Below are 14,497 nucleotides of genomic sequence, written 5' to 3' on the forward strand. Positions count from 1 at the left end.
TTCTGTTTCTGTTCCCAGGCTCAAATTCCAAGAAAGCTTTTTTTTTTTTTTAAATTTTGTGTTGGGTTTGTCTTAAGTCATTCTGTACTTACAATCTGAGTAAGAGCTAAAATTCCCTGCAAATCTTTTAATTTTTTTTTAAAGATTTATTTTTATTATTTTTTTATTGGAAAGGCGGATATACAGAGAGGAGAGACAGAGAGGAAGATCTTCTGTCCGATGATTCACTCCCCAAGTGAGCACAACGGCCGGTGCTATGCCGATCCGAAGCCAGGAGCCTCTTCCGGGTCTCCCACACGGGTGCAGGGTCCCAAAGCTTTGGGCTGTCCTCGACTGCTTTCCCGGGCCACAGGCAGGGAGCTGGATGGGAAGCGGGGCTGCTGGGTTAGAACCGGCGCCCATATGGGATCCCGGGCGTGCAAGGTGAGGACTTAACCACTTGCGCCACCCCGCCGGGCCCTAATTTTTTTTATAAGACAGAAACATTGTCAGCTTTCAAAACATAGCAATGATTCCAGAATGTAACTGCAGGTTCTGTATCTTCAGATTCACCGTAGGAATGTTGTCAGCACTTCCTGTTTCAGCGCTTGTAGTCAACTTGCTGACCTCTTGCCACCTTTTCGTATAGTCTCATCTGTAATGTGCTAGCCCTTGCAACGTTCGCCTCCTAGGAAGACTACAAAATGACCTACGTTGGATTTCCCTCTGTATTGACTCCCACAGGCCACAGATGGATATTCTGGTGTCACCTGAAGTTCCAACAGACACATAAGCAACTCCAGATCGCTGATGTTCTTATTGCTACACGTCACTTTCACATGTCATTTTCTCCTGCCACTTAGAAAGTTGCCTTCTGTGTCGGAAGTCCAGGTGGGATACAGCTCAATCTAATCTGGTAGGAAGGTACACAGTTGCAACACATCTCCTAACATTCATCAGCACTAGTTTGAGTTGGCTTATTTTTCAACTTTTAGATTTGACTTTTTTTTTTACAATGAAATATTCCAATTCTAAAACTATAATTTCAGTTCTCAGATCTTACATTACAATATATGAGCTGGTAGGGTTCTGAACTCATTGGTTAGAAAGGCTTCACAAAATTAGCAAAAGAAATGTTTAATTGTAGCTATAAATGTATTCTTTCCCCTCTTCTAGGAAAGGGAATTCAGTTAGCTGTTTTGGCTAAGTATATACGGTCACTCAGAGATGCCATTTCCCAGCTTCCTCATAGCCATTTGACAGAAGTGTTCATGGCTTGTAAATATAAGCTGTGCAGGATCCCTGGGCCACGTCCTCCCCAATCCCATTTCTCCTCCAACCCTGCTGCTTGGAGTGTGGCCATGTCACTTCGCCATGTTGGACTGTGCAGACGACAGGAACAGCACAGGGACTGGGAAACACCTGCCCGCCTAACATGGAGACGTGCACACCCAGCAATACTGTAGGAACGCACAAGCCAGCCAAGCTGCTGGCCTCAGACCTTCATATATGAAGAAAAACTATATTTTTGCCATCATTGTTAATCTTCATTGTACATAATCCAAACTAATCTGAACACAGTAAAATAAATATCAGAATTTTTTTTTAATTTATCTATATTTATTGGAATGACAGAGAGGAGAGACAGGAAGCTCTTCTGTCCAATGATTCACTCTCCAAGTGGCCTTAACAGCTGGAGCTGCGCCAATCAAAAGCCAGGAGTCAGAGGCTTCCTTTGGGTCTCCCACGCAGGCACAGGGTCCCAAGGTTTTGGGCCGTCCTAGACTGCTTTCCCAGGCCACAAGCAGGGATCTGGATGGGAGAGGGGCTGCCAGGATTAGAACCAGTGCCCACTTGGGATTCTGGTGCATGATAGACAAGGACCTTAGCCACTAGGCTACCACACTGGGCCCTATCAGACTTTCAAAAGCAAAAGTCTGCACTATTACTTCTGGGTAAGTAACTTCTGTTAAAACAGAGGAAAACAGCACCAACTACATAAGAAAATCTATAGAATATATCTAATAACTAAAATTCATTTTATGTGTAGGCCTCTTTCCCCCTACAGATTTATTTTTATTGAAAAGTCAGATTTACAGAGAGAAAGATCTTCCATCCTCTGTTTTACTCCCCAAGTGGCAGCCATGGTCAGAGCCGATCCGATCCGAAACCAGGAGCTTCTTCCAAGGTCTCCTATGTGGGCACAGGATTCCAAGGCACTGCTTTCTAAGGTACTACTGCTTTCCCAGGCCACAGGCAGGCCACTGGAAGGGAAGTGGAGCAGGCAGGACACAAACCGGTGCCCACATGGGGTCCCGGTGGATATAAGGCAGGGATTTGGCGACTAGGCCATTGCACCAGGCCCTACGTGTGGGTTGTTTAAGTGCTCTTAGAACCCAGGAATCTTACTCGGGTGAGAACGGTCACAAGCAATGCTCTGCTTTGGAAACAGCTCACAGAACCTCCCCCAGGACTCAGCTGATGCCAGTGACAGGAAACAGCAGGATGGGCAATCCCCAAGGCTGAACTGCAAGGCGCTCCTTAGTAGTACACTAAACTTATGACTACATGCACTGAATATACACTGACCAATCACAATCCTGCGGCAGACCTATTATATCTTTATTTTACAAAGTTCCATGCAGAAATTAAGTAGCGTGTACAAAATCTCCCAGCTTCTTAGGAGCACAAGGATATCACTTTGCTTTTTTTTTTGCTTGCTTGCTTCTAAGATTTTTCTTTGAAAGGCAGAACTTTAGAGACATACACAGAATGATATGTATCTTGCATCTGCTAGTTCACTCTCCAACTGGTTGCAATGGCCAGAGCGGAGCTGATCCAAAGCTGGCAGTCAGGAGCTTCTTCTGGGTCTCCCATGTGGGTGCAAAGACCCAAGGACTTGAGTCATTCTCTTCTGCTTTCCTAGAACCTAAGCAGACAGCTGGACCAGAAGTGGCACAGCACTGGAGGTGGAGGATTACTTGTGACAATACCACACCAGCCAGTTTTTTAGAAACAAGTGTACTGCAGTGTTTTAACAGTAAGGCAAATGGCACCAATGTGAATATGCCACTTTTAGAACCGAGGTAGGTTAAGAAGTGGTAGTCATTGCACCAGTGCTGTGGCTTACAAGCTAATCCTCTATCTGTAACATCATTATCTCATATGGGTGCCAGTTTGTGTCCTGGCTGCTCCACTTCCAATACAGTTCCAAGCTTAGGAGGTAGATGGCTCAAGCTCTTGGGACCCTGCGCCCAGCTTTAGTTGAGCTCAGCTATGGCTGTTGTGACTATGTCCACATGTGGATGAAGTCTCTGCCTTTCCTTTTCTCTACAAATCTCTCAAAGAAAAAATACAAACATCTTAAAAAACAAACAAAAAAAATCCACCAAAGTGATACTCACTTCATCAATCAAGTAACATGGCTAGTTTGCACCATTTAGACTGTCCACTTAAGCTTCTTTTTTCTTGCCGATCAGGGGTCCCATGTTGTCTTTAGTCTTGTTTTGAGTGGGGGCCAATCATGGAACAGAACCTTCTTGGCCCGCAGACAATAAAAACACACAGCCTTATCTTCCAAATCTTTTGCATCAGAAGCATGTATTTGATGTTGCACTTCTGGGTATGAAGGCTTACCACGGTTGTTGCAAGGATTTTTAGAAATCCTCCCCAATTTTTTTGCTTATTTTTATTGGAAAGACAGATATACAGAGAGGAGGAAAGACAGAGAGGAAGATCTTCTGTCCACTGATTCACTCCCCAAGTGTCTGCAATTGCTTGCTGGAGCTGAGCTGATCTGAAGCCAGGAACGTCTTCCGGGTCTCCCACATGGGTACAGGGTCCCAAGGCTTTGGTCTGTCAGCACATGAACAAGCACCCATATGGGATCCCAGCAAGTGCAAGGTGAGGACTTTAGCCATTAGGCTACCGCGCTGGGCCTAAAAAAAATCTTTTTTTAAGGTGAGGTAACCAAATGTGAATACCCAATAGTGAAGGTTAACCAGAAATGAAGTACTAGAAATGGAAGTCAGATGCTGCAAAGCAAGGGTTTGAAGACAGTGTCACCTCCAGGGTCCAGGTTCTTGACCACAAGCTGTTCTGCATTCCACTAATAATCATTACTCATATATTGAACATTTACCATGTGCCATGTTAAGTACTAATTCACCAACTAATTCAGCACTCCTATGATATTATGAGGTCTGCTTTACAGACAGACACTGAGGTACAGGGAGCACAGCTGCAGAGTCCACCATTACTGTTCTGCTATACTGTCTTGGCATGCAACAGGTGCTTTTTACAACAGATATGATCTCTGAAGGACAAGAACACTCTGCAAGACAAGAATCTCTGCCAACTGTGTGGCTAGACTTAGCAGTCAACTCTCTCACATCTCCTATCTCATCTCATCTCATCTCCAGTTCCAACCACTCAACATTTCCCTGTTCCTTAACTTAGACCAGACTGTCTTAGTTACAGCTCTGAGTCTGTGTTTTATTCATGCTGGAGGATTTTGTAGGTCTCCTCAATGGTCTGTTCATTTCTTCTTTTGTTACCCTACAGCTTATTCTCGGTAGAGCAGAGTGATGCTTTTATTAAGCCTCTAAATATATCAATTTACAAGAGATACCGTTCCTATCTACTGGAATACTCCTCAAATGTTTCCAACAATGGACAGGACTGGGCCAGGTTGAAGCCAAGAACTCGACACTCAGTAATTGTCTCACATGTGAGTGGCAGGGACCCAAATATTTAAGTCATTATCAGCTGCCTCCCAGGGTTTGAACCAGCAGAGAAATGGAGTCAGGAGCCAGAGGCCATCATCAAAGATCTGCACATTAGCATAGTTGTTGCTTCTGGTGACAACTGTTGTGCACACCAAACACTATGTACAGCTACTCTCATAATTCCTTCAACAACCAACAGCGTCTCAGAGTCACCTCCCAAATCATTTCCCCTTCTACTGCATTATTGCTTCCTAATTAAGTGGAGGCAAATGGCTCTACATCCTCTAGGGCAAAAGTGACCAGAGATACACAGATTTCATTTTCTTTGAAGAAGAAAACCTTAAGACAACTGGCACAGCCAATGCAGTGTGGTTATGCTTCCTGGTAGAGTTCATGAAAAACTGTAGAAATCAAACTTCTTGGATAGTCTGAGGTCCAGGTAAGCAGAGGGGCATGAGGGGTGATTTATTTCTGCTATTTCCTTCATTCTCATCCCAGCTAAAGGGGAAGATAATTCAGTGCTTGTTTCCTGGGAGCACAGGATGGCTGGCAAGAGCCTCAATCTCCAGGCAGAAAGGTACTGTGTGCCAGACCAGAGCAGCAGTGACTCCGCAAGGTAAATCTCACACAGGGACCAAATTTTGCTGGCTTGTAGAGATAAAGGATTCTTATAGCCAGTTCTTAAATATGAATTATCAAAGTTACTGGTTAAGAAAGGATTGTCTTGGGACAGGAGTTGTGGTAAAAGTGGGTTGAGCTGCTGTTTGGGTTTCTGCATCCCATAAAGGAGTGCCTAGGTTAAACTACTGCATCTGTTTCAAATCCAAACTCCTCATAATGTATACCTTGGGAGGATTGGGATGGAGCTCCTGGCTCTTGGCCTTGGAGGTTGCACACACTGAAGGGTAAGCCAGCAGAGGGAAATCTCTTTATCCCTTTCAAATACGTTTCTGAAGCCAAAATGTGCGAGAGCTGGGGTGAGGAATGCATTGGGGGCCTAAAGAGTTGGTGTGTTAGGGATCCATGGGCCAGGCTGTAGCACCTGCTATGGGTGGAGGCCTAGCAATGGCTTTTGGGATCATCAAACAGCCTATCCTTTCATCTTGTGTCAATCTCAGACACGTCAGGATCTTCCATCTCAAACTGGAGAACTCATGGGTGTGTGGTCTGGTCTTGGAGCACACATTGCATGCTTAGATCACCTATATTCTTGACTCTTGTGCAGAGGCCAATATCTCAGAGTAATGATGAAAATGCAGGGGACACAGCCACTGGCATTGAATCAAAGTTCACTGGATTCATTAGATGAGATACCCAGCTTTTCGTAAATTCCTGCTGCCTACTAATCAAATGGCTTGTCCTCCAGGACATACTTCCTCTCTGGGGATCTGTGGAGGTATCATGAAACCAGCCCGCATCCCAAATCACATGAAGACTTGCAACACAATGGGGTGATCTCTCTTTCAGTGAAAACAGAATGGAAGGCAGAAATATTTCCCTCTCTCCCACCTACTCCAATCATGAACATGCACCAGGTGTCCATGATCACCTTATCTTTTAAATAAATAAACAAAAAATCAATGGCAAACACCTCAGCATTTTTAAAAGATATAGTTTTAGGGTGCAGCACAATGGCTCAATCAGTTAACCCTTCCCTTGTGTGTGTTGGGATCCCATGTGGGTGTTGGTTCATATCCCAGCTACTCCACTTTCAGTGCTGCTCCCTGCTTGTGGCCTGAGGACAGTGGAGGATGGACCAAAGCCTTGGGAGCCCACACCTGTGCAGAAAACCCAGAAGAAGCTCCAGCTCCTGATCAGCTCAGCTCCAGGGCTGTTGAGGTCATTTTGGGTATAAACCAACTAACGGAGGATCTTTGTTTCCCCTTCTATCTGTGCATCTGCCTTTCTAATAAAAATACATTAATTTTAAAGAATAAAGAAATAAAAGTGTCTTTTAAAAATGCTGAATGCTTGGCCTAGCACACTGGCCTAGTGGCTAAATCCTTGCCTTGTATTCACCAAGATCCCATAAGGGTGTCGGTTTATATCTGGTTGTTACAGTTCCCTTCCAACTCCCTGTTGCGCCCTGGGAAAGTAGCTGAGGACAGCACAAAGCCTTTGGACACTGCACCTGCATGGGAGACCTGGAAGAAGCTTGAGGCTCCTGGCTCTTGGCTTTGGATCAGCTCAACTCTAGGTGTTGTGGCTACTTGGGGAGGAAACCAGCAGATGAAGATTTTTCTCTGTCCCTCCTCCTCTCTGTAAATCTGCCTTTCTGATAAAAAAAAAAAGTCTTAAAAAATGCTGAATGGTAATATTGACATAATCAAAGCAAAAAAAAATTATTGACAATGACTTGTGACCAGAGTAGCTGCCCTTTGCTAATAATCTCTCTGTAGCTACCACCAATTTTTAAACTGGATAGTAAAGTTGTGTGGTTATGCATGCAACAGTTTACTTGACTAATTATATTCTGACTAAAGTGACGAAAACATGTGTTTGCATTCTTTCTCAGAGCATTACAGCAGAAGCAGGCAGGGACCGTGTACCACAGAAGGCTGCCAGGGAATAAGGCATGGCCATCAGCATGGGCTTTCAAGACACCTGATCCCTAACTCAGTTTTTCCATGTGAATTAATGAAAGCATACTACAGAGAGAACAACAGATCATGATAAACCTGACTCCTTCACCTCCTAGCTTATCAATCTGAAGCAGTCTGTGGTAACTATCCAACACTGCACAAATGATGTTTGAAGCATAAAATGGAAATAAATGGCTTCACGATACATAGCACAAAATAAGACACAAAGGAAGAAGCCAGGGTTTAAATATAATATCTGTATACACAAAAGAGACAAATCAAAATCTGAGATGTTAAGAAAAATGACAAAAGTACAATTTCTAATTTTATATGAAAGTTTATAGTAAATGTAACAATTGGTAAAAATAACAAATCAAAGTAAGATTATTTCTTCCAACCATGCAAATTCATGGAAACGTTTATCAATGCAAAGCTGTTAGTCCCGCTATCCTAACACTCCGTATCCTACATGTCCAACATGCAAAACGACCCAGTCAGAGGTTTACTTGGCAGACATAATCATTTTTCCCTGAAACTTACCTGACTGATGGCATCTGACAAAAGGCAAAAGAGAAAATTTTCAGTAAATAGTTGGGCTTATCAATAAGAGTATAGGAGACAATAAAAAGTACAAAGATAAGTCTTTTTAGAAGTTTAAATAAGGCAGAAATGAATTTTACATTTTATTAAGTCAGCAAATATAATCACCTAAGTATATTTTCATTAGCAAAAAATGATATTGATGATAAAAAGGAAAAAAAATGCATCTCAGACCAGAATACCATAACAAAAGTTTTGTGGAAGCTGCATTTTATTTGAAAATCCACCCATTTTGCTAACATACATTTTAATATTGTAAACAAAAATAGAATCTGCAGAGACAATGCAACAAGTATGCTGAAACTCATGTACAGAATTGCTTTCCTACAACGAGCTGTCCTTCTTAAGGCCCCTCTCAACCCAAATGGTAAGATGTATTTACACAAAGCACCGATCAACAGTGCAGTTTAATTCTTCACTAACTAAACTCTTGGCTAGACATTAACTTTAAAGATACTATATCCCCTTATTTAAAAGGTACATGATCATAACATGGCATGAGCCAAATGAAAGCTTCAAGGATTTTGATCCCCAGCCCTCCCCCCCTTACACCTCCTAGAGTTTTACTGAAAAGAAGGAAAGTCTTGAAGTGAAAGCAATTCCTCACATTCATTTTTGGAAAGGCCCTAATGTCAATGGAAAATAATGACATGCCAAGCACAAAGCAGTAAAGATCCTTCCCACTGCACTAATGCTCAATTTAAAATGTAGTGCTTCTCCTAGTCAGTGAACTGTTCCCTTGCAAAATCCTAGGCACAGAATTGACTATAAGGATTAATGCATTGATAATGCTTTCCTAAATCCCATAGAGACTGAGAATTCTTAAGAGATCCAGACCTATGGATGACTTAAAATATTTAGTGCTCAGTAAAGTCAGCTGAAAAGCATTCTGAATCAGATTCATTCTGTGGATAAAAATCAAACATACTGTGTACATCCATACTTGTTTTCATAAGGAGGTCTGATATAATATTAATGTTATGTAAAACTGATAATCATAAATAAATACAATACTTAAGGAATGTCTACTGCAAACTGAATATAATTTTTTTAAAAAAGAAAAGTTAATTTCAATAAGGACTGGAGAAAAAGAAAGATAATGCGAAATTAAGAATTACGATTCTGATCCCCCACAAAGAGTCCTGCTGAATTACAATAGAGGACACAGTTCTTCCCTCCAGGCAGCTTTTCCAAAGACAAATTTCACACTTTGAAAATAAGGGCTTTTCTTGGTAGGTTACTGATTACGGGTATTAATAGGAGTTGAAAGAACTGAAGGATTAGTCACCAAAAAGACAGATCTTAGTCTTAAATCATGGCAATTCTTGGCTTTATAAACTGTATTGATACATTCTCCTATAAACTAGTCCCAAATTCCTTCATGGGCCTTCACTGGGTTACTGTAGCATTCTAATGGAAGAAGAGTTTAAGAGACAGCAGTTTGGATTTTGCTGGAAGTAAGGATTTGCTGCTTGAGCACTTGTCTTTCTGGAATAATTCCATTTTCTTCCATCTAGTTACATAAATTGTATCTGGAAAAAACAAGTATGTAAGTTAATTTATTGCACTGTAAAATGTTCTCTCATAAATGCTTCATGGCCTTTACCACAATTTGGCCCAGAAGTATCCACAGTATGCTTATCACAAACTATGATTACAAAAGTCACAAAACAAAGTCAGGGTTAGCAGTTTTATGTCAGAACTCAGTACTTGAGGGGAGGCGGTACAGTCACAAGGACTTCCAAATACTTGTTGTGATTACTAAAATCTGACAGGAGGAATGTGGGAGAGGGCAAGAAAAAAGAACACAAGAGGTATTTTGTCATGACCCATTCAAAAAAATCCAAGTATAAATTTTCATATAAAAATCTAATTTGGTAAAGCAAAAATTGAAATAGTTTCCAAATGGTCTAAAATTAGAGATAATAAAAGGAAGAATAATGCTAAGCTGAGCAAATAATTTCTCAAAATTTGAGAGATCTAAAAAGGGATATCTTGATTGGGAATCACTGTTCAAAGAACAGTCATGAAACTGCCACTGAAAGACATTACTGAAGTAGATGTTCTAATAAACTTGCTGAAGAAGAAAAGCATAAACTCCTAAAGATATAGGAGGTATACCTAAACTGTGGGCTAGGGCACCAAGAAGAACAAATTATGCTGTGTTCCAGCAAACAAAGACAGTATGAATCAAATGCAGAATCTTCCTAATTGAAAGGGCTGAAGTATTCACCTGCCCTCAATTGGACAAAAAAAGTTTATCTATCTAAATAAAACACATATATATAAAAAAAAAACTTTAAAGCAACTGCTGAAATGGATTTTTCACAATTAATCCTGGGCCACTTTATTAAACTAAAGGAAAGATGCCCTTGATGAAACTCTAATACAATGAGTGACTACAACTTCAGTTTTTAAAGGGTGGTATTTGATCTCATCCATCTGCTATGAGCAGTGGATGCTTACAGATGTAAGATGACCTGTTCTTTTCACACATTCTAATTATGTTACAACATTTTCAAATAGTTGTTTCTCCTTATGTCCTATTTTGACCTATTTTTATTATTCACATTGAAAATAAAGGAGAATGAGAGGGAGTATCCTTTAAAGAATATGAAGAGTGAATTCAGTGCTTCATGTTTGGTAAATCGTTAAAAGTAGGTAAGTCCCCATCTCCCCCAACAAGCAGCAATACCTAAAGTGATTTATAAGAAATCCTCCAAAGAGAGCTCTGCAAAAGGGTCCTTTCCTGAAGCTCTGTGAGGACTGTGACTGGAGGGGCTGGATGCTGCCGACAGCTGGGGGAAAGAAGACAGAGGGAGGGGAAGAAAAAAAGGTCTCAGAATGACAGAATATGAAAGCAGAAAATGTAATGAAAGAAGAAGTGGCTTTTGTCATCTTTAATAAACATAAAGGCAGCCTTTGCAGACAATGGAATTATCAAAACAGAGAAGTTTCAGTCACATGCCAAGTTAATGGTTATCAAAATGGCATGTGTTTTCTGTTTCTGAAATTCCAAAGGAATATTATTCAACAGGTCAATATAAGCTGACCCACAGTCAAGACAGTATGTGTGTGCATGCACAAATGCTGGAATGGGTAAATAAAGGAGGTGATGCCTAATTAGGGGTGTGTATATTTAAATTGAAGGAAGACAACTTCCTATGTCCAGGCTATCTATCCAAAGACATGTGGACTCTGAACTTCACACAGATTCAACCTACCTAGCTACAATGTTCTTTATTTCATTTCTCACAAAATTTGCCCTCCAGCATCCAACTTTTTCAGGGTTGTTTTCTATATCTCTGGGCACACTACAGCAGATATAAAGTATGGGAAGTGAGAATGATGCCACAGGTTTTCTAGTCTAATTGTTCCCCTAAATAAAAAGGGAAACACTTGAGAATTTTGATTTTGCTTTCTATTTGAATGTGCTTGCTTGACTCTTAGAATCTGTCCCTATCATTTCTTTAATATGAATGCAGTGCAGGACAAGCTACTACTGAACATGGCAACAAATCACCAGTATTCTCTAAAATAAAGAATTCCCAAAGAACCAAGATATTTCCACCCACACACACACATATATATCTTTTTCTACAAACAAATGCACAAATATATCAAACCCAACATGAACAAATCTTTGATTCTTTTCTCCATCCATGTAAGTCTGCAGAGCACCAAAGTATAGAACTATTAAGAATGAGCTGTCCTTTTAGGGATGGTCATTTTAGCATTATATAAAAACTGCCCAAACAAAACTAATTTCAATTTATATTAACACCATTCAAATCCCATAATTTCCAGGCTTAATACCTGTTTTTGCCAGTCCAAAATGATTTCACTTATTTCTACCTTTTCATTTTTTTTAAGGCACTACAGAGAAGGAGTTAGCCAATAATATTTAACAATAGTCTATTACCACTACATTTAATTTATTAGTCTAGATGCCAAGATTCAATTTATAGACTTAAAAGTCAGCATCAATTATATTGGTGATTTCCTAATCCAAGCCTTATTCTCAGAACTAACTGTTCAAAGGGACCACCACAATGGTGTGGTAAGCTAAGCCTCTCCCGGCAAGGCTGACATCCCATATGGGTGCCAGTTTGAGTCCTGGTTGCTCCAATTCTGCTCCAGCTCCTTGCTTATGGTTTGGGAAAGCAGCCCTAGGCCACTGCATCCATGTGGGAGATTGAGAAGAGGCAATGTTCAGACAGCCTAACTCAGCCCATTACAATCATTTAGGGAGTGAATCAGCAGATGGAAGATCTTTGTTTCTCCTCTTTCTGCAACTGCCATTCCAATAAAAAGTTCTCTCTCTCCTTTTTTTAAGAAATATTCAAAGATAATGGGAAGAGACAATGAGAAAGTTGACAAAACTATGCAGACAAATACAGATGGAAGGACAAAGCAGCAGAGGTTTCAAATACCACCCATGCAGACACAGATTAAAGTATAACTTTATTAGAAAGATGTCTCCTCTTTCCCTTTCAGTTGTACCATGGATACCATGGATAACCATTTTAAACATATAACTAATCAGTATTTACTGAGCTGGTGGGAAATGTTCACACATATCTGCAAGGTTAACTGGGTTTCTCTCTAAAGCAGTTTTTGTCATTCACTTGAACCTAAGGGTAGCAACAAATTTTGCTTATTTTATTGAAATATCGAATTATCAAAAACTGGAATTCTCCTGAGACCACCATGCTAAAATATCTTCTCCAAATCATAGGTTTTTGTGAGGGCAACAGGCGTGAACAGCTAACAGACACAGATGAAAATGTCTCTGAAATAGAGACAACTGGGACTCTTGAAATCTCAGTATGTGAGCATACTGCTACCAACTTCAGTTGGTAGATTACATATGTGCATACAAATGTCATACACTTGTGAATACACTGCTAAATTAAAACACAGCACATACCTACAATGTCAGAATAACTTTAATAGCAGAATGGACTTATGACTGTTTTCTGAAGGACTATATTATTGTAATAAAATAGAGAAATTCAGGTCGGGGGGGGTGGAATTCCCAGAGCCTTTGAACTGTATCATAAAATAATTAAGCAAACAAACAAAAAAGAGATACATTCTACCAATGAGAAAATAAGACTGAAACATCTTGATGAGTTTCTTATTGTCAATATTAGGCTGAAGCAGATGAAACCATAGTACATATTGATTCAGCAGGCCACACAGTCCCAAGGAATGGGACACCCAGTAGTAATTCCTGACCATGTACTGATGAGTAAGTTGCCAGCTGTTGCATAATTATTACTTAAGGAAAATAGGAACCAAAGAGTATCAAAGGACAATGGGTTCCTGATTATAAAAGCCTAAAAAAGTCATCTACAAGTACAACAGTTGACTCTCCTTTACTTATACTTCTTGTGAGTAAATTAGGAAATCTAACCTAAAACACACTGAAGAAAATTGCAAAACTAGAAAAAAAGAATTAAAAAACCCAATTATCACTTTTATCATAACACATTTTACAAGCCACTATAAAGCAAATCATGATTATTTTAGACCAATCCTACTAATCATACATAATGATGAGAAACCAATAACAAATAAAACAAAAACCTGCCTTCATCTATAGATTCCAAAAAAAAATCCTCCGCAGCAAAATTCCCACTGAGCTAAAAGAAAAAAAATCATGACTAGACCAAAACTAAAAATATCTTTCAAAGAAAGTGATCATCATCTTGCTGGGACAGACCCAGGTGAGTTTGACCTTTGGGCACGGTGGATGGACCTCCAGACAGTGTAGCGGCTGCTGGGGAACCTGAGCTGGGGTGGACTGAATGCCTGGCCCCAGCCACTGCTGCCAAGCGATGGGTGAATTCTGGGTTTGCAGGAGGTCAGAGTGTCAACGGCGTTGGGCTTTGCTGGCCGCCTGGCAGCAAGCTCTGGGATCTCAGAGGTGTGGAATTACTGCCTAGGGAAATCCACGGATAAGGCCACTGTACATGTAGGTGAGGAATGAAATCTGAGGGACTCCCAATGACAGGGCCACTGTACTTAGAGGTAAACGAGGGGACTGAGACCTGGTGGTTTGGAGAGGAGAGACTGGACGATTTGTATGGGTCTGATTGATACACCAGCCCACATGGGAGTCCTAAGCAGGACTTTTTACAATGGAACACTGCTGACCACCACATGCCAGTCCATGCAAAAGCTAGGGCTGGGAGCCTAGACAGGGCTAGATCCCAGTATCTGACTGAACGTCTTAATGGGGGATGGGTCACATTAGGCAGGGGCATGACAGTAAGTAGCACACAAGGGAACCAAGTCCCAGGGTAGAATCCACAGGGGATAAGTGGGCCCAACCTTGTGGAAATACAAGTTCCACTGGTTAGCTCAAGAGTTGGAGTGGTGATGGGTTAAGCTAGGTGTGACCATGGAACCTGCCAACACTCATGGGGACAGGGACCTAGAATAGTATAGGCAGGTTCAGGGTGCAGCACCCAAATGTGCACCCTAAAATAGCAAGTGGGGTAGGCTAGGCTGCAACATTCACCAGCTCACACAAGGCCAAGATGGAAGGGCAGGCTATGTCGCACAAGGGACTAGAACCCACTGGCACACAGGAGATCTGGG

At 41.0% G+C, this 14,497-nt stretch overlaps 1 protein-coding gene across 12 annotated transcripts in view; it reads right to left on the bottom strand.

The window, feature by feature from the left end:
* The window catches only part of PICALM (phosphatidylinositol binding clathrin assembly protein), a 125,179-nt gene that overhangs the window by 29,568 nt on the left and 81,114 nt on the right, over window positions 1-14,497 (bottom strand). For 8 of the 12 annotated variants that reach the window (XM_040964154.1, XM_040964153.1, XM_040964152.1 and 5 more), the window contains one exon: window positions 7,309-9,420. The exons of 2 other annotated variants lie outside the window; for them this stretch is intronic. In XM_040964154.1, the coding sequence (XP_040820088.1) occupies window positions 9,406-9,420 (15 nt within the window). In that variant the 3' untranslated portion in view covers window positions 7,309-9,405. Of the gene's footprint in view, window positions 1-7,308; window positions 9,421-9,495; window positions 10,687-14,497 lie in introns of those variants that run through there. 2 more of the 12 variants (XM_040964136.1, XM_040964135.1) reach the window with 2 other exon arrangements.

The sequence above is a fragment of the Ochotona curzoniae genome, unplaced genomic scaffold (genome assembly GCF_017591425.1).
Source record: "Ochotona curzoniae isolate NIBS_2020 unplaced genomic scaffold, NIBS_Ocur_1.0 scaffold_3223, whole genome shotgun sequence".
NCBI lineage: Eukaryota > Metazoa > Chordata > Mammalia > Lagomorpha > Ochotonidae > Ochotona > Ochotona curzoniae.